The following is a 20,388-nucleotide window of genomic DNA, read 5'->3' as shown; positions in this document are numbered from 1 at the left end:
TGAGGGGCAGAACGTTTTTAGGCCCTGCATCATCATCGTGGCTGCGGCCGCTGGGACGGTCTGGCTAACCTGGTAACAGACACCAGATCAATTATGGAAATGCCTGATCTTACTGTGTTGCACCCTCATATTTATAGCAGCGGATGCACATTTTTCTTCATAACAATTAACAAAAACTAAAAAATAACAGGAAACCAACATATGAAAATCCCACATGTAGCTTTGCAAACCGAATGGGACCTTTCAGAATAAATAAATGGACTGACCACTATTATTTAGGGATTGTACGATTTAAGGAGAGACACCAAAGACATCAATGTTTTGATAGTTTGTGATGAGAAGTTGGCGAGCAGGTCAAAGCTGTGAACGCAGGAGTCTGTACAACACTGACTACACATCAAGTTCAAATAAACGCCCACAGTTATGTTTGGGTTAGGGTTAGGTCTAAGGTTATATGTATTACAAGTTAATGGAAGAGAGATGAATCATTGAAGCAGAATAGCTTGTTTTTCAGTGGATTTGAATCACATCATTTACTTTCTAAATTGATTTTATTGTGATGAATTACAGGTACTTGATTAACATTATCCAGTTTTGTGGACGGCAGAGGCGATTAATGCTGGTTAATGACGCTCCTGCTGACACACACTAAACAACATGACATGAAATCAACTCAATATGATGCATTAGTTTGGTCACTTCCAGGACCGATTTCCTCACATGACAAGATCTAGAACCCTCCTGGAAACAGTAAGCCGAATGCAGAACACAACTGTTGATTTCTCTTCAACCTAAATATAAGTGCAAAATGAGTGATCTCTCCCGTGAAAGAACATGCGTTTTATTCCCCTGAAAGCATTAACACCGTCTTAGTGTTGTTTAGTGTTTCTGTGTTTGTGTTCAGTCCCAGTGTCAGTCATCATTACTCAGTCTTGCTGTGTTTCAGTATCCGTACAGAGATATGGACATGAGTAAAGATGTGGTGCTCCATCTGATCCACATCACCATCAACACGCTGAACGCTCAGTACCACAGCTGCAGGTCGCACGTGTCCGCAGGCCCGCTGTACAGCGACAACTCCAACATCAGCCGCTACAGCGAGAAGGAGAAAGGTAGGAGACCGCCAGCTCAGATCTGAGCGCTCCCGGCCGTCCGGCTGCATTAATGCCCTGTGTTTCCCGTGCAGAGGAGGACAGTGTGTTCGACGAGTCCGACATCCACGACACTCCGACCGGAGCCGGCAGTAAGGAGTCGCAGACCTTCTTCGCTCGTCTCAAGAGGATCGGCGGCAGCAAGTCTGTCAAGTATCAGCCTGTGGAGCTCAGCGCTCAAAGGAGTGAGTGTGACGCATCACACTTTCATAGTCATTAGTCATATTTCAGTCCACGTTACAATGGAAAACAATGGAAAACGTTTTTGTAAATTTTAAATTTGGAGGACTGATCTCTGAGTACTCGAGTACTCGTTTTAAAATATGTAAATATGACTAGAAAAATAACATTGTAAACAGTTGAGAAGGAAAAAGCATGTGTGTGAGTATATTGTGCTCTTAAAGTGACAGCAGCCTAATAATAAACCTGTGGCTTTCTGTCATTAATGATAATCAAAGAACAGAAGAAAAAGAGAGAATCACTCACTGCTCTTGACTGAATAACTTTTGGAACTTTAATAAGGATTAATCTACACTGTAATTTACAAAGACTACAGTGTTTTTTATACATTTGATAACTTTATTACATTTATGTAGTATTTCTTATTTCTAGTGCTTGAAGTTTTCCAGTCAGGTCTATTTCATTCGTGTCTTTGTTTTATTGTAGTTTGCTGTGCTGTTGTTTGTTATTAGTTTCTTTGTCTTATTTTATCACTGACTGTTTACTTGTCTTCATTGAGTTTGAGTTTTATTTACCCTAGTTAGGATAGTATTGATTTTCGTGATATTGAAATTGAGGGCAAGAATGATGAAATAATTTTTTTTTGATATCGTACACTCTGATGTCATAAAAACTTTATTTAAAGCAAAATAACTATATTTATATATATATATATATCGTTATCATGAAATAAACTGACTAATTTCGTGATTTTGGTAATTTCGCACATGCCGATCCAGATGAGTGTAGAAGTAGCCGAGAGTGAATGTGATGGGCCCTATTTTAATATTTTAATGATCAAAGCGCATGGTCTAAAGCGCAAGTGCACTTAGGGCGTGTCCGAATCCACTTTGACTAGTTTAACGACGGGTAAAATGGTCGACGCGCCCGGCGCTGGTCTAAAAGGGTCCTCTCTATTCTCTTAATGAGTAATGGGTGTGTTTTGGACGTAATGATAAACCAATCAGAGTCTCATCTCCCATTCCCTTTAAAAGCCAGTTGCGCTCGCGCCATGGCGGATTCAGGCGGAAAGACTGAACGCTTCTCTAGCGAGGGAACGGATCTGCTCGTGCGCGAGGTTAAAGCCGGGTGTATGATAGGGCCCGATGTTTCCTTGTTGCATTACCGTATACCAGCTCATCTCTAACCTGGGCTGATGCGTGTGCTCTTCATCATCATCTCTTCTCCTCTTCTTCAGGTGAGATTGAGCTGGCGGAGTACAAGGAGGGCGGCGCGCTTCAGGACACGCTGCTGTACTCGGGGCGAGAGGACGGCAGCAGCCGGAAGAAGAGACTGCAGGCCATGCACAAGCAGAAGTCTCTGGACATCGGCAACACCGACTCCATCCTCTTCAACTTGGACGAGCACCGGCGCAAGTCCTGCATCGACCGCTGTGACCTGCAGGGTCCTCCGGCCCTCCAGCCCTCTTCGTCCTCCTCCATCGGCCGGCAGCAGCACAGAGCACAGCACCATGGGAAGGACTCCTCCAACGGCCACTCCGTCATCGACCGCAGCGGCTCCAGCGTCAGGCCCATCATCCCCGAGGTGCGGCTCAGCTGCATGGAGACCTTTGAAGACAAACCCGCCGGCCTGGACTCGCCGCTGGACAAGGACGACCCGGATCTCATCGATCTCTCCTCAGACTGCACCTCCATCCCTGAGAAGCGCTCCATCCTCTCGCTCTCCGACAGCGACTCGCTGATATTCGAGCCGCTGCCTCCCCTGCGCATTGTGGAGAGCAACGAGGACCTGTTTGAGGCACTGAAGCTCCCCGGCGGAGTGCTGAGCCGAGCTGAGGATCCGCCGGCCGGCCGCTCTCCTCCTGTGGTGCAGGTCAGCGTCGAGGACTGCAGCGGGGACCAGCGGATAGCGGCGACCCTGGAGCTGCCCGACTCCACGGCTCAGCAGGAGAGCACCATGACCCTGAAGCAGAAGAGGGATCTCTTCAGGAAGACCTCGCACATGCCAAACGCTTCCCTGGAGGATCCCTGCAGGAAGGATAGCAGTGGGACGAGTCCCAGTCCCTCGAGCCGGTCGGTCCTGCACCACATCCCCATGGAGTCTCTAGAACGGGCAGGAGACGAGGACGCCGAGGAGACCGATGAGAGAGACAGCGATCCCAAACCCGACGATGAGAGTGACGAAGCCGAATTCAAGATTCAGATCGTGCCACGCCAGCGCAAAGAGAGGAAGATCGCCGTCAGCGCCATCCAGAGGGAATATCTGGACATCACCTTCAACACTCTGGACAAGATGAGCGAGACGACGGCAGAGTCAGGTCAGTCAGCTCGGGTTATGCAGCGTATATGAAATGTTTCACGCTACATCTTTGTGGATTTGTGTTTGTACTAGGGGTGTAATGGTACATGTATTCGTCACGGTTTGGTCATACTGTCAGACGACCAGTACAGTCAGTCACTTGTGGCTCGCGCACAGTCTTCACTCGGACATATGCTTCAATCCGATTATCTGACATATATCTGATTTAGCAATGTATTAGCGCCCTCTTTTGTTTTTCTGTAAATTAATCGCTAACACTAAACTGACAATAATAAGCCACTTGGAGACAGTTTTAGTAGTATTTTCGTGCCGTGACCGCAGGGTCAGGGAACGTGTGACGTAGCCATGTGGTCTTACTAGAGCGTCTCATTCTAGCGTTTGATGCTGAGGAGGACACTAGCCTTCAAGCCTCAGAAAGACTGGACTAGGAAGGACACAGTTGTTCGTTTGAGAAACACCTGATCTATGCTTAGATATGTTTACTTGTAATCTCTCAAACAGTGTTTCAAGTGCAGAAAGACATCAACAAAACAGTTTGAGAATAATATCTCACGTAACTACATTTACCTTAGGCAAGTCACTCACTGTCCACAGTATGTTATATTAGCTTATATATTCATTATATTTACCAAAACCCCCCAAAGTAGTGCTTGAAAAGTCCTTGAAAGTCCTGGAATTTCTTTTTACAGTATCTGTACGAACCCAGTTCAAAACTGAGGTTTGAACCGACATGTTTGTGTGCCGTTACACCCCTAGTTTGTGCTTTTTCATTTGATAATAAGTCGTTCACAATATGACTTTGAATAAGAAGACTTTCAGAAGAAAAACAGTGAGACTAACTATCCTGGCACTAATCTAGTTCACATAATGCACAGTGCACATTCAGACCACTGGTGACGGCGCTGTTGGAGAACGTGTTAATGTTGCAGTGCTCTGCCGTTGTTCAGAAGTGGTTGCACACAGAGTTCAGAGACTGAAGGTTTTGATATTCACACAGATGAGAAATCCCTGACGAACCTGGAGAAGCCCAGAGAATCGGCCTCGGCTCCGGCTCTGGAGGCGGCCGTCCCCGAAACCAGCCATCGCTCCTCAGTGTCCAGTAAATCCCCTCCACACTAACTCAACTCCACTAAATACAGTGTTAATATGAGCCCGGCCCACTGCTTCTGCTTCATGAGGCTTCATTTGTGCTGTAAGAGTGAGAGATTTGATCAGATCCAGATGTGGGCTTATTCAGGTCGAGTCAGCTTTATTTCTACAGCGCTTTATACAATACAGAATGATTCAAAGCATCTTCACAGTAATAAACAGGAAGATAACAGAATCTATTATGCAAATTTCATCAAATATGAGACTAATTCTGCTGTAAAGCAGCTCTACTGAACACCATAGTGTCATTCTTCATGTGAAGTGTCTGTCATGCATGAGCATCTTCTGAAGTGTGTGTCCTGCTCCTCCAGCTCAGTATCGCCAGGTGAAGCGAGGCTCTCTGGGTGCCGTGACCATGAGTCAGCTGATGAAGCGGCAGCTCGAGCATCAGTCCAGCGCGCCGCAGAACATCAGCACCTGGGACACGGGTCGGTCTTCTTTAGCACCACTAATCATGACCACACCTGTGTGCTGGAGTCTGTCCCCAACTCTACACCTCACTCTTGCAGGTCCTACCAAGACGAGTCTGCTGTCAGCTCCGAGCACCGCCAGTATGTTTGTTCCAGCGCCGGAAGACTTCAGCGACGAGCAGCCCACGAACATGGCTGACAGGTGGGGAGAGCGAGCAAGAGCGAGAGAGAGCGTCAGGGTTTAGTGTGCCTCATCTGTGTGTGTGTCTGCTCAGGTGCCGGGACTGCGGGGCCGTTCTGGAGGAGTATGACGAGGAGACTCTGGCTCTGGCCGTGGTGGTTCTGTCCATGTTCATCCACCTGAGTCCCGATCTGGCGGCTCCGCTGCTGCTGGAGATCATGCAGTCTGTGGGCAGGTACGCTCGGATCACAGCCGCTGACTGCAGACACGTGTTCACTGCCATTTCTATGGCTTTCTTTCAGTTTTCTGCTTTAATTCTGCAGGTTGGCCTCGAGCTCCAATTTCACAGGTCAGGCTGAAAGGTGAGTTAATCTTTTACAACTGTATGTCTGAGGCTTATTCTCCTGACTGAGTTAGCTTGTGTCGGTCGTGAACAATGGAAGTCGGCTCCTGTCTGAGAGCTGATTTCTCTTTTTGTTTTTGTGAATTATTACGACTAATTGCTACGAGTAAAAGGATGACTTTTGTACTGACTGTTGCTATATTATCTGTAATAATGGGTTTTTTTTCCAATATTAAAGATTTTATATAAAATAATGTAAAACTAAGGTATTCTGGAAAGGTTTAGTATTATACAACTACATTGAATAATAAGCAGTTTTTTACAATCATTTTCTCAATATTTTACATTTTTCGAAACTCTTCACACAGTTCTCTTTACTAACTCTCAGCTTCACAGCAGTTCATTTCACATTTACTAAAACTACCAAAACGCCTTGGTTACGACTGTAACCTCGGTTCCCTGTAGAGGGAACGAGACGGTGCATCGATTGATGCTGTGGGAACGCTCTGATTGATTGCGTCGTGAAGTGCAAATTAAATCAGTCCAATGGTGTAACACGACGTCAGAGGCGGGTGACGTCACCAACCAGGACACTATAAAGCCTGCCCAAACAGTGTAACGCCAAACAGTCGCCAGCAGGCATGCAGGGAGTATGGCATGGTGACGCAACGTCTCGTTCCCTCTTCAGGGAACCGAGGTTACAGTCGTAACTGAGGCGTTCCCTTTCAAGGGAAATCGCGTTGCGTCGATTGACGCTATGGGAACGTCTATACCCACACCACCATAATGACCAGTGACTGTCTAGTGTGACAAACATCTTGAAGTGGGACTCCTGACACTAAGACCACTATACTCCTAGTCGAATGGGCCCGTACTACCAAAGGGGTAGGCAGTCCGGCCGATTCGTAGGCAAGAGAGATAGCATCAACTATCCATTTGCTCATTCTCTGCTTAGATGCTGGTGACCATTTATTAGGAGGTCCAAAACATACGAACAGTTGTTCTGATCTACGCCACAGGGCAGCTCTGTGGACTAGAGATGCGCGGATGGGCTATTATTTCTGGATCTGGATCGACCCGAACTGTGAGGAACGCGAGCCTGAGAGAAAGCTGTTCATAGTCTGCACACCCTCGAGCGCTGCCTGTACATCCACTCACAAACAAACAACACACAGATTGTGTGATGTAGCGAGGGCAGGGATGCACACACAACCCATAACTTTGTTTGCTTGCCATAGTGATATATATAATATATAATGAGACAGACAACACGTCACCCGCCTCTGATGTCACACCACTGGACCAGCCAATGAAGAGTTTGATGAAGTGACCTGAGTATTGAGAAATGTGTCCTAGAGATTGTAAAAATCTGTAAATGAAGAGACATTTGTGGGCCGAAAGAGCCGGCTCCAACGATCCAACTCCATAAAAGGAGCCTGCGTTCCCATCACTGGTGTGTGTGTGTGTGTGTGTGTTTGTAGCATGCTGATTCCCGGGAACGTCGCTGGCGTGGCCAAGCAGTTCCTGCGCTGCGTCCTCCATCAGCTCGCGCCCAACGGCATCCTACCACAGCTCTTCCAGAGCAACATTAAAGGTCTGAGACACAGCTCTCACACACACACACACACATACACACACACACACACACACACACACACACACACACAGAGAGACTCAAGCTCACTGGCACTGTTCTCTCTGGTTTCAGACGGAAGCTTCCTGCGGACACTGGCCATGGCTCTGGTGGATTTCAATGAGCTGAGCTCTGTGGCCGCGCTGAGCCAGCTGCTGGAGGTGCGTCTCACACACACACACACACACACACACACACACACACGTCTGCTCACTCACACACACTCACGTCTTCCAGCAGAGGACAGTCTGGAAAGCTTTGCTTAAAGCCTTCTTACTTTCCTTTGTAACAGAGAATCATGCTTTCCTCAATTAGAGTTTGATTACCAGGACATTCATCACAACCTTCATTATTAAGACTCTGGGCCCTATTTTAACGATATGAAACGCAAGTATCAAGCGCGAAACACAAGTAACTTTGTGGGCGGATCTCGGGCACTGTTGCTATTATACCGGCGGGATAAATGACTCTTGCGCCCGACACAAATCTAAAATGTGTTGGTCTGAAGTAGCTTCATTACTCATAGGTGTGGTTTGGGCGTAACATGAAATAAACCAATCAGAGCGACATCTCACATTCCCTTTAAGAGCAGGCACGCTTGTTCCATGGCGGATTGCTATTATAATGACGGATTTCCAGACGCACGCCAGCAGCGGTTCACAGCCGAGGAGACTGACGTTCTCGTCAGGGCTGTAAAACACAGAGAAGTGACATTGGGGATGGAGAAACACACAAATTAGCTTCGGTTAAACAGGCGTATAATAATTTGGGTAAATGTGTAAGCTAGATTTATGCCTAGTTTTTCACATCTTCATGGACACAACAATGATTTCCCTCGTGTGGTAATATTTTTCCTTGTAATAATGTATGATTTGCAAAAATGAAAGCGCACCCATTGCGCTGGGTGCAAGATATGACCCTCTCTGCTTTACACTAATAGTGTGTGCATGAGCTGTGAATGGTTGTATATGGCTGTATTGTGGCTGCTGGTTAACTGCAGTAAAGCTGCTGGTGTCGTCCTAGGGTCTGAACAATAAGAAGTCTCTGCCAGCAGGCGGCGCTATCCTGCACTGTCTGGACAACATCGCCACCTTCATGGAGACTCTTCCCATGGACTCACCCAGCAACCTGTGGACCACCATCTGCAACCAGTTCCAGACCTTCCTGGCCAAACTGCCGGCTGTGCTGCCGCTCAAGGTGCGCTTCAGTCTCTCTGAGCCGTATATGATCAGTCTCACAGTGCTCACGGTTTCTCTCCTCTCCTTTATGAAGTGTCCGCTGGACTCAAGCCTGAGGATAATCATCTGTTTGTTGAAGATTCCTGTCACTAACGCAACAAGAGTAAGCTCGTACATTTCTGTGGCTCTGTGTGTCGTTTAAGGTTCCCCTCGGATTAACCGAAAGTGTGTTACGGTCATAAATCTCACTGCTTCTCCGTTCGTCCTGCAGAGTCTGCTGGAGCCCTTCTCCAAACTGCTGAGCTTTGTTCTCCAGTACGGTGTGTTCAGTCTCTCGTATCTCGTAGAGATCTGTGGTTTATGCTACAAAAACTTCAGCAAGGTGAGCAAGCCTTTATTTGTCAGTGTTTATTCCACAAGAGAGGATCTGATGTCTGCTATTATGATGTTATGCCCTACAGGGCCAGTTGTTCAAAGGTAAGCTGATCGGATTTTGGTTATCGGATTGGATGAAATCTTGAAAATGGGTTGTTCAAAAGGGAAAGAAGGAATCTGAAATCAGATTAGATCACGGAATCCAATCCTAGTTTTAATCTGGATCAAACCTTCAGTTTGTGTTGTTCAAAACTTGTCAGTAGGATTTGGATAACTTTGATCCAAAAAAACAGATTATCCTGATCCCAACAGGGGGTAGGATTTCAAGGTGGATTCCAGGAAGAAAATGTAGTAAAACTTCAAAATTTGTCAAAAATACAACATTTGTATCATGTAATATACACACACACATATGCTTTTGCTTTTGATTATCTTAACTGTTAAATTATTAGAAGTAGACATTAGGCTACATATTAAGCCTGTCGGTAGCCTACTGTAAAGTAAAAAAGAGATTTTGGCGCCATTAAATAATCCCCAAACAGCTGTAAAAATCAAACAAAAATATTATATTTAATTCAAAGTGTTTTATCACTGTTTCTAAACTACATTGGCACAATAATAAGAGATGAACCAAAGATCTTTGCAAGCGAACACAACGTTTTTTTGGTGAACGCTATACAAAACTTTTCTAAGAGAACGCAAAAGCATTGAAATATTTTTTTTCCCTATCTCATATTTTTTACATGACCATGTCCCTTTGGGGGTTCCGTAGAGCACCAGTAATCCAGATTTGGTCATCGGAAAAAGTTTACATCCAGATCAGAGTGATCCAATCCAATTTTGCTTTGAAAAACTGGCAAAAAAAAGTAAGATGGATTACCTGATCCTGGATAGCAAAACATGGGATTTCCAAATCCAGATAATTTTGATCCAGATTAAACTTTTTGAACAACTGGCCCAAAGAGATTTTACAATCGCTTGTTGCACCAATGCTACAATTTTCTGTCATAATCATTTGTTAACAAACATGTATTCATTACTTCAATGAGCTCATTGTTTCTGTCTTAAATTATTACATTTTTAGCTGTGATTTTTGTATATGTACATTTCTGGAAACATAACTAAGACAGTCTCCTCTGATAACAGATCACTCTAATCTGTAATGTGGACTCATGCATTTTCTGTAAAGCTGTTTTGAAACGATGTGTACTGTGAAAAGCGCTATATAAATAAATTTGAATTGAATTGTTTTTGAAAATGATATTTTCCCCCGTTTGCTGCAGGAAAGAGACAAGTTCTACATGTCGCGTATCGTGGTCCTGGAGCTGCTTCAGGCTCTGAAGTTCAAGTCCTCTATTCCCGATACGAACCTTCTGCTGCTGGTGCAGGTACAGCCCCCGTCTGTCACAGCTCCATTCACTGCACAGGTTCATGGAAAGTTCAGCGACTATGAAATGAATTCAATTTCAGCAATAAGCAGCTCTACAGAAGACACGACATTATTCAGATCAATCCCGTCTCACAGTAGAGCAAACAACCATGAAGCCATTTGGGCGCATATCTAGTTTTCTGTTGCTAGATATCAGTATTGCGTTGTTGTTTTTCTTTTCTTTCCTTATTGGAAGCTGTAGGTTGTTTATTTGAGGGAGGTTCATATTGTGGTATGAACAGTGTGGAAAGATAATTTCATCAAATCAGTGTTATTATCTGTTGATTTGATGTTCCCTGCAGAAAAATCTAATAAAGAAATTAGAAATAAACAGGCTCATGAGATCAGTGTGAGAGAGTCAGTAATTTCCTCTGCTGTCCTCAGTTTGTGTGTTCAGACATCGGGACGAGGCTGGCTGAGTCCACCATCCTCCAGAAGCACATGATCACCGCTCTGCCCGGGGTGAGCCTCGTCTCTCATCACATCTGCTATGTGTGTGTGTGTGTGTGTGTGTTAGTGACGGATGTCTGTCCCGCAGTGTACGACCGCGGCCATGGAGTGTTTGAGGCAGTATCTGAGCGAGTTGCTGGACTTCATCGCAGACATGCACACGCTGACTAAATTAAAGGTATTCCTCTACACAAGCGCTCAAACATTCACTGTCGTAATGGACTGAATCATGATGTAATTCATAAAGCAGCTTGACATTGTGAAATGTGTATGATGTGCGTTTGCAGCTTCAGTGAGAAGTGAATTCAGTTCAAACAGAGCGTTATGCCTTCGCTCTCTCTCGTCAGTCACCTGAGTCCTCTGCCAAAATAGTCGCCGCCTCTGAGCCCTCAGCTAAGATGGCCGCCGCTGCGCCTGAGTCTCCCGTCCCTGTCCTCGTCCAAAATACCCTGAAATACCCTGTTTTCCTCCATCACATGTTTCATCTGTCTGCCCAGAACTGTCTGTCAGCTCCAAACTCCTACTCAGCCTCCCTCTCCCACCTCCTCCCACAGGGCTCGCAAAATCGCCTGCCCGACGTCCCGGGGCTATATTGTTTTCCATTCGGGCTACCAAAATGCATAACCGGCCTGCCCGACGGGCTATCTGAAATACTGTTCGCTTCAGTCTTGTTATAATCAGATTCAGCGCGTTCTTCATCTTCAATACGCAGCAGCGCCGAGCAGAGCACACGTCAGAAACAGAGGACAGGGTGTGTGTGTTCGTGTGTTCATCTGAGTCTCATTGGTCTGTCAATGTCAGAATATTTGAGATGACCAATCAAATCAAAGTAGGCGGGCTTTATATACACAGAAGCTTCTGAGCGCGAATTTGAGCAGAGAGCGACTCGCTTCAGTTTACGGTCAAGTGCGAGATAAGATGTAAGTAGCTAAACTAAACATTTCATATTTGACAGTTTTTTTTAGGTCATAAATGTGAAACGAATGACAAAAATGATCAGACAATCGAATATACTTTTGTCGAATTTCGCCATTTTGAACTGAAAATAGGCCTATGTAACGTGACTAATAATTAGTTTGCTGTCATTCTGAGGGGACATTAACAGAGCATTAACAAAGCCGTTTTCATGTTGGGCACAAGATTAATAATGAATGTGTACATGTTGAGAATTAATATACAATTTGTAGCCTTCAGTAAATTAAGTTCAGCTTTAGGAGGGGAAGAGACAGGGCAAGATGAGGAGACTGAGAGAAAAAGAAAGAGTGATGGATAAGTGAGAGCAGGTATTGTAATGTAATGTACTTTATTTATATAGCACCTTCCATCGACCGATAGGTGAACCAAGGTGCTTTACAACAGATTAAACAACAATGTAAAACAACACACCGAAGAACAAGTACAGTAATAGATAAGAGAATAAAAAACTAAAGTAAAAAATGAAAATAAATATAAAAGTATAAAAGTGCCACCATACTACTGGGTACTAAAAGCCATTTTAAAAAGATGCGTTTTAAGTCTTGATTTAAAAAAAAAAAAAGTAGATTATTGACAAATAATCTACTGCCCACTGACGTTGTTTTAAAGCTATTTCTTATCCTTTTTTGGCCTTAAAATGTCTTGAAATGGACATATCAGAAAAACAAAACAAAATTTAACCCACTAATAACCTTAAATGTAGGACCTCTTTGATTATAAAGCCCTGTCTACGGCCCTGTATTAGGAATAAGATCAATAATGAATGTGTACATACTGTGAATGAATTTAATAAACTTAGGCTACCTAGCTTTCCTAGTAGCTTTCAGTAAATTAATGTGTCTGAGAAAATGATTCATAAATCAACCTATCAGATGACCCTATGTTTACTTCACTGACAGACAAAAATGAAAAGCCTATATCAGTCAAAGCTCAGCTTTAGGAGGGGAAGACAAAGAGAATAGGAGTGTGACGCTGATGAGGAGAGAAAAATAATCAGCTGCCCACTTACATGGTTTTAAAGCTATTGTTATCCATTTTTTTTGGCCTTCAAAACATCTTAAAATGCACATATGTAGATCAGAGAAATCAAAATTTTCTCGGGGTGCCCCCGAACCACCCTGACTGAGTATGAGTGAGTATTATACCCTAAACTAAAGTGTTACTTTAAAAAAAAAAAAGATCATACCCTCATTGGGGGCTGAGCCACAGACATGACTGATTCATGTTCCATACTTGTCACACACATTTCAGTTCAGTTAGAACCAGATGCATATTTGTTGATATTTTGTTTTGTGATTCATTGTTTTGACTCAAAACCAATTTTCTACATTGAAAATTGTCTTTTTATCTGGGCTAGTAAAATTCATTTCGGGCTACCAAAATCTGAAGAGTGCCTGCCCGGAGGGCTACCAGCGATTTTGAAATTTTGCGAGCCCTGTCCCATCATCATCATCATCTATTCCTCATCACCGCCTCTGCTGCTTCCTATCAGCCCCTCAGCTCAGCCTCATTCCACCATCAGTGATGTGGGCTTGCTGCGGGTCTGCCAGTCTCCAGCTCCATCATGGTCGGTGGATCCCCGGTCTCCACCTCGGCCCGTCGGTCCATTAACTCCACCTTGGCTCCCACCTCCCTCATCTCCACCGTGGCCCATCAGTCCAGGCTCCCTCATCCCTCTGGCTCCACCTTGGTCGTTCGTCGACCTGCCCTCGCCTCAGGACTACACTCCTCCGGCTTCGCCTCGTCCCTTCGTCCCCCTGGCTCCGTTGGACTTCTCACTCCCTCCAGCTCCACTGTGGTCCCCTGTCTCTCCGACTCCACCATGGCCCTCTGGATCGCCAGAGCCGTTGTCATCGCCATGTCCCTCCAGATCCTCAGCATCGCATTGGCTCGTCGGCTCTCCTTCTACACCCTGGTCTCCTCTTCCAGCTGCTCCGCCTCCGTCAGACGGCCCCCTGGAGTAATCAGCCCTTTCTCCACCATGGCTCCTCCCTCCATCGGCTCCACCATGGCTTCTCCTCCCTCCATCGGCTCCACCATGGCTTCTCCTCCCTCCATCGGCTCCACCATGGCTTCTCCTCCCTCCATCGGCTCCACCATGGCTCCTCCCTCCATCGGCTCAACCAGGGGCTACCTGCCTGGGTCCCACCTTGCTCCTCCTGCTTTAAGTCCTTGTCCTCCTCCTCCTTGGCTCCTCCCATCATCTGCTCCACCCTGGTCTCCCGAGCCGCTGGCTTCGCCCTGGGCCCCTGAACTGCTGCCACTATCCTTTCAGCTTGTTCCAGAGTACTATTATTAAAGTTTGAGTTTGTATATATAATCAGAGTCTTCAGTCTGTTCCTGAGGAAACCACAGTGTGAAACCAACTTAAGTGTATTTTGTAAATATAAACAAATTTAGATTTTAACGGCTACAACACACTGAAAAATACAAGTGAAAAGCTTATAGAATATCCAAGTTAAACTCTTTTGAGTTTTAAATCTTTATTCAAAGTAAACCTTTATGTAGTTTTGTGATTGCTGATGGGAAACGTTTGGACTGTGTGCAAATGAAAAACTGCTTCTCAGTTCTTCAGAACACAAGTTTTCAGACCGATTGGAAGAACATCAAGTTGATGTTGAGAAAAGAGAGATGTGTCTCACAAACCGAACCCCTCCACAGCCGAGGCTTTCCACTGGAAAACTGCTAGTGAGAAGTCTCAGATCTCCTGGGATAAAAGTGTGTGCCACTGCCTGAATGTAAAATGCTGAAAGCATGATGTGTGTGTGTGTGTGTGTGTGTGTGTGTGTGTGTGTGTGTGTGTGTGTCTCAGAGCCACATGAAGGCCTGCTGTCAGCCGCTGCACGAGGACACGTTTGGTGGGAATCTGAAGGTCGGTCTGGCTCAGATCACGGCGATGGAGATCAGCAAAGGAAACCACAGAGACAACAAAGCAGTGACTCGCTACTTGCCCTGGCTTTACCACCCACCCTCTGCTATGCAGCAGGGGTAAACCTGTGTGTGTGTGTGTGTGTGTGTGTGTGTGTGTGTGTGTGTGTGTGTGGGCATGTTTAGCTGTACTTGTGAGGACCAAATGTCCCCACAAGGATAGTAAAACTTGAGATTCCCTACTTCATGAGGACTATTTGCTGATTAATATTAAATTGATTAATAAACTGATTAATGATTTTGCTGAAAAAAAAGATTAATAAAAAATAAAAAAAGTGTTTTTTTTGAAAATGTAAAATGCAGAAAGTAGTGTCTGATGGATAGGTTTAGTGGTAGGGTTAGTGTTAACCAGACGTGAGTGTGTGTGTGTGTGTGTGTGTGTGTGTGTGTGTGTTTGCATCGGCATCTCTTTACTCTGTTCTTCTGCTTCCTTAGACCCAAAGAGTTCATCGAGTGTGTGTCGCACATCCGTCAGCTGTCCTGGCTGCTGCTGGGCTCTCTTACCCACAGTGCTTTGCAGCAGGGCTCCTCATGCTGCATGCCCATCCCTCTGGACGCTGGGTCTCACATCGCGGACCATCTGATCGTCATCCTGATCGGGTTCCCGGAGCAATCCAAGGTATGAAGCGGATCGTTGAGCTGCGGGATCTGCAGGTCTGTGAGTCTGAAGCTCTTCTGTGTGTGTGTGTGTGTGTGTGTGTGTGTGTGTGTGTGTGTGTGTGTGTGTGTGTGTGTGTGTGTGTGTGTGTGTGCAGACGTCAGTGCTGCACATGTGTTCGCTGTTCCACGCCTTCATGTTCGCCCAGCTGTGGACCATCTACTGCGAGCAGGCGGCCGTCCCGTCCAGCCAGAACCAGAACCAGAACGAGTTCTGCTCGGGGGCCATCCTGACGGGCCTGGAGTTCTGGAGCCGCGTGACTCCCAGCATCCTCCAGCTCATGGCTCACAACAGAGTGGTACGATTCTCTCTCACACACACACACCATCTGTACAATGGGCTTGATACGACACTATTAGATATAAAATTACTCCTATTTGCAATTAATTCTAGACTGCATGCTAATGAGCAAAGACAATCAATCATGACCAGGGTTTGAAATTAACACCCGCCAAATGCGGGTAAAATCAACAGTGGCGGGTAACGCTGTCAAATCACAGGCCAGTTTGGCGTTATTATATTTACTCACTTTGCTGGGGAAGTTCATGTAAGACAAATCTGCACAGATTTAGCGCAAATACTCTTGAGACATCATGATATATTAAATACAGTGTATTAAGCAGAATCTGGTCATATCTGGCGTTCTTGAACACACACGTCACTACGCAACAAATAACAACGCGCTTGTTCATTTGCATTGAAGCGATAGTGAAGTAGAAAAACCATTAAAGGCCTTAACTCTCTGGGGCCTAAGGTGTTTTTGGGGTCCTTGAGATGTTTTGACATGCCCTGACATTTGTGCTTTTTTCAGCTGCTTATAAACATATTAATGGCAAAGGTGTAATTACACTCTATTTAGCACAAACAGGGCTACCATAATATGTGAGCAACATGTTTGCATTTTTGAGAAACTTTTTGCGGTTTGCAGACACTATTCCATATCGCGATTAGAACAAAAAACGTAAGAATAAAGAACTTACTATTCACAATCCTCAGCTGGATCTGTTGCTCCTCGAAACTAAACTAAACCAGCACTTCTGAGGTAAATTTCCCAGGATTATTCCTCACAGTGTCGCAAGATGACCTAAAGTACAGGAATTTGATTAAACTTGAAGTATTTTATCCAGCTGATGTGGGCGTTGACACATTTGCATGGATTACCTCAGATCATTTGCGTTTGAATAGCGCGCGCTCTCCGTGGGCGTGTTCACATTAACACTTAATGAGCTGAAATGACAACGACTGACATCTCTCTCTGTTCATACAGATTACATAAACTGAGAATATTTGTTTTTTATATAAATTACTTCATTTAAAAGAGAATTCAAGTTTTATAAAGACATATCTCTTGTGCCTGTTTGACTGAGTATTCGCTGAGTTACAGTTCATAATCAATAGAGTATTTTGAGTGTCTTTTCAACTGATAAGAAAAAAAGCGAGTTTGCCGCGCCGGTGCGGCAGCCGACCTCAGGGGGTTAGCAGAAAAAACATTATTATTTTCCAACATCCTGCATTTTTTTTATGTTCTTTGTACTGTATTGATCTGTCCACCTATAACATATTTTTGGTGAAAAGGATGAAGATGAAAGAGGAAGGGAGGAGATGCTGGATGGCAGGATTTTGTTTGATTTTATATATATGTTGTGACGTAGTTAATCTAGTTCATTTCCTTTTTTCTTTTTTTTGGCTAGTAGAAATTCTGAATGGCTGGTAACTTAAAATTTAGTAGCCAAATTGGCCAGTGAATGAAAAAGTTAATTTCAAACCCTGATCATGACCCATCATAACTGACAGAAGTGTGACGCGGCAGGTGTTCGTGTGTGTTTCAGATGGTAGAGATGGTGTGTTTGCATGTCATCAGTCTAATGGAGGCCTTGCAGGAGTGCAACTCAACCATCTTTGTCAAAGTAAGAGGGATTTATTACCACACATGCTCAAACTGATTGGGTCTGTAGTGTTTGAAACTGTATTTGCACTTCTACATTATGCAGTCTAAGGTGTTTATTATATTTATTGTCTTCTTCACTCTGTTTAGCTGATTCCCATGTGGCTGCCAATGATCCAGTCGAATTTAAATGTAAGTGTTCCTCATATTGATTATCAAGTCAGGCAGTGATTCTTGCTTTCTTTCTAGAGTAAACTTTCAAAATCTCCCTGTTAGGGTGTCTCACACTGAACCGAGCCGAGAGCGTTTGACCCCAAAGTCTAGTTCATCTGGCTAGTGTGATCGCTAACCGCGCCGGAGCACAGAACAGCTACTACTGTCATCATTACGACAACAGACATCTTATATTACTACTCGGAAAGTACACTTTTTAATTAATTTAATGTAATCGAGTATATTCAGGTTTATAATGGGTCTGATTCTCAACTAATTGATGAACAGGAATTGTAGTTTGCGAGTAAAAGCTGCAAACTCCTGCGTCAGCGTCAGCTGCCTCCGCAATAATCTCCTGATACGTGCAGCTCAATCAAGCGAACATCACTGCGCGGCATAAACGATAAATCTATTAGGCAGTCTATTGGCAAAATAACTTTTCTTCAAAACAAAAGGTTGCAAGGTGAATGACGGTCGCGAGCTCCGGCGCTGAATGTTGAGTGTGATGTGAGTGCAGGCCATAGACTAAAAAAGATGGACGACGCCCCTTCACTCTCTTCCATTGGTGAAAAGTGAAGCCGCCAAATCCGAATATGGCGCTGACATATTGTGCTGATTTGGAACCTGATTCTGCGCAGTAGTGAACGTGAAGTGTAGCCGCGATATCAAGGTCCCGCTCACACACACACACACACACACACTCCCGCAGAAACCGTTAGTACAGTTTATGCAGTACAACTCATTATGTCAGTGTGAAATAAACCATTATGGACATGAAGAAATTAAAACTGAAGCTCCAATCTGAAAATCCCCCAAAAAGTCTGTTGGTGCCTCAGTGACTTCGTTTAGAGAAGCTGTCAATCCCAGCTGTCAATCATGACGTCACACCTCCATTTTTATAGCATCAAATAACTAACTAAGACCAGACTTATTTTAAAAAACTGACATTTAAACTTACATCAGCGTGATAAAAACGACCTAAAATGATAGTAAACATCTTTGGAAAAAAATGATTTGAAGTGTAATATGATTGTTTAGTTTCCATCGCGTCCCATTAGACTACATGGGGAGTTTGGGTCTATGAGCGATACTCGGACCAACCACCGGGGGGCGATCGAGACTCTGGGTTTATGAGCTATACTGGGACTAGCCACCGGGGGGGCGATCGAGACTCTGGGTTTATGAGCTATACTGGGACCAGCCACCGGGGGGCGATCGAGACTCTGGGTTTATATGAGCTATACTGGGACCAGCCACCGGGGGGCGATCGAGACTCTGGGTTTATGAGCTATACTGGGACCAGCCAACGGGGGGCGATCGAGACTCTGGGTTTATGAGCTATACTGGGACCAGCCACCGGGGGGCGATCGAGACTGGGTCTATGAGCGATACTCGGACCAGCCACCGGGGGGCGATCGAGACTCTGGGTTTATGAGCTATACTTGGACCAGCCACCAGGGGGCGATCGAGACTCTGGGTCTATGAGCGATACTCGGACCAGCCACCGGGGGGCGATCGAGACTCTGGGTTTATGAACGACACTTGGACCAGCCACCATGGGGTGATCGAGACTATGGGTTTGTGAGCTATACTGGGACCAGCCACCGGGGGGCGATCGAGACTCTGGGTTTATGAGCTATACTGGGACCAGCCAACGGGGGGCGATCGAGACTCTGGGTTTATGAGCTATACTGGGACCAGCCACCGGGGGGCGATCGAGACTGGGTCTATGAGCGATACTCGGACCAGCCACCGGGGGGCGATCGAGACTCTGGGTTTATGAGCTATACTGGGACCAGCCACCAGGGGACCAGTCACTATTCAGGACTTGAGCGGCACGCTTGATGCGACAACCGCTCCAGGGCTCTAGTGTGAGCACACCCTGAAGGTGATGATACACAGGGCAACTTTTTTGAACAATGTTGCTCGGGCACTTTCCCGTTGAGAATGGGCAACGAATTTCTATCTGGATACTTAAGATCGGTCATGGGCCCTGTATCTCTCCTGGTTGCCTGTTAACGGCAACATTGCTCAAAACGTTGACCTGTGTATCATGACCTTTAGACACTAACCGCTCCGTGTGTCTACAGCATCTGTCCGCGGGTCTCCAGCTGCGTCTGCAAGCCATTCAGAACCGGGTGAACCACCAGTGTCTCCAGAACCCCGGACCCGGATCCTTTCCTCTCGCTCTGCGCAAGTGGCTTCAGTGCACGCAGTTTAAAATGGCCCAGGTGGAGATCCAGTCGTCGGAGGCGGCGTCCCAGTTTTACCCCATGTGACCTGTTGTGTGTTTCATCATGAGCTTCAGCTCAACGTTCACTGAACGCAGTGGTCTTCCGGGTGTGTGTGTGACTGCATACTGCTCTTCATCATGTGTGTGTGACTGCATACTGCTCTTTATCAGATGCATTACAGAAATCATGTATAGAGAAGAATGTTAGTCTGTGATAAGCAGGAAGAGTTTTTCGCATTATCAATAGTATGCATATTTCAAACCAAAATAAACAATTCAAGAGTTTTTTAAATACATTACCTTGAATTTTGTCTTTGTGTTAAACTGAAACACAAGTATTCTTTTACTTGATCAAATGCTTCAAACAGTTTGTGATGAGAAAATAAATCTGAAGCATTCAAAACTGACTAAACATGTTTAAAATTCAGATGTACTAGTATCACGTGTGCGACTAATGTAAGTAAAGTTCACAAGCGTAATTTCGGGAGGAGTGAACTGTGAACCCATCCGATCTGTCAGTTAACTGTGGGATTATATAAGCAGACGCTCACCTTGCTCTGACATCAGATTTTCTGGCGTCCCTCCACCTCCCCAACTCCACCAACATAATTCAGGCATCTTACACCAGACTCATCATCCAAGCATTAGTAGTGCAGTATATCTGAGCTCCAGTTGAAGCTGCTTCCTCGAGACCCCCC

The 20,388-nt window shown here is 45.2% G+C and overlaps 1 protein-coding gene across 4 annotated transcripts in view; it reads left to right on the top strand.

Annotated features, from left to right (window-relative positions):
- unc79 (unc-79 homolog, NALCN channel complex subunit) overlaps nucleotides 1-19,986 on the top strand; it is a 77,668-nt gene extending 57,682 nt beyond the window's left edge. For 3 of the 4 annotated variants that reach the window (XM_082143383.1, XM_082143381.1, XM_082143384.1), the window contains 21 exons: nucleotides 947-1,112; nucleotides 1,187-1,336; nucleotides 2,569-3,648; nucleotides 4,648-4,749; nucleotides 5,111-5,411; nucleotides 5,485-5,625; nucleotides 5,714-5,752; nucleotides 7,215-7,327; nucleotides 7,442-7,527; nucleotides 8,390-8,563; nucleotides 8,639-8,707; nucleotides 8,816-8,926; nucleotides 10,203-10,307; nucleotides 10,733-10,810; nucleotides 10,887-10,976; nucleotides 14,586-14,761; nucleotides 15,137-15,320; nucleotides 15,457-15,657; nucleotides 17,189-17,266; nucleotides 17,395-17,436; nucleotides 19,548-19,986. In XM_082143383.1, coding sequence (XP_081999509.1) covers nucleotides 947-1,112; nucleotides 1,187-1,336; nucleotides 2,569-3,648; nucleotides 4,648-4,749; nucleotides 5,111-5,411; nucleotides 5,485-5,625; nucleotides 5,714-5,752; nucleotides 7,215-7,327; nucleotides 7,442-7,527; nucleotides 8,390-8,563; nucleotides 8,639-8,707; nucleotides 8,816-8,926; nucleotides 10,203-10,307; nucleotides 10,733-10,810; nucleotides 10,887-10,976; nucleotides 14,586-14,761; nucleotides 15,137-15,320; nucleotides 15,457-15,657; nucleotides 17,189-17,266; nucleotides 17,395-17,436; nucleotides 19,548-19,736 — 3,675 coding nt within the window. In that variant the 3' untranslated portion in view covers nucleotides 19,737-19,986. The remainder of the gene's footprint in view (nucleotides 1-946; nucleotides 1,113-1,186; nucleotides 1,337-2,568; nucleotides 3,649-4,647; nucleotides 4,750-5,110; nucleotides 5,412-5,484; nucleotides 5,626-5,713; nucleotides 5,753-7,214; nucleotides 7,328-7,441; nucleotides 7,528-8,389; nucleotides 8,564-8,638; nucleotides 8,708-8,815; nucleotides 8,927-10,202; nucleotides 10,308-10,732; nucleotides 10,811-10,886; nucleotides 10,977-14,585; nucleotides 14,762-15,136; nucleotides 15,321-15,456; nucleotides 15,658-17,188; nucleotides 17,267-17,394; nucleotides 17,437-19,547) is intronic. The other variant, XM_082143382.1, reaches the window with a different exon arrangement.
- Nucleotides 19,987-20,388: the final 402 nt, after the last annotated feature.

The sequence above is a fragment of the Leuciscus leuciscus genome (assembly GCF_965113295.1).
Source record: "Leuciscus leuciscus genome assembly, chromosome: 17".
Lineage (NCBI taxonomy): Eukaryota > Metazoa > Chordata > Actinopteri > Cypriniformes > Leuciscidae > Leuciscus > Leuciscus leuciscus.
Note: the sequence above shows the minus strand (reverse complement) of the source record. Positions and strands in the feature narration are given on the sequence as shown.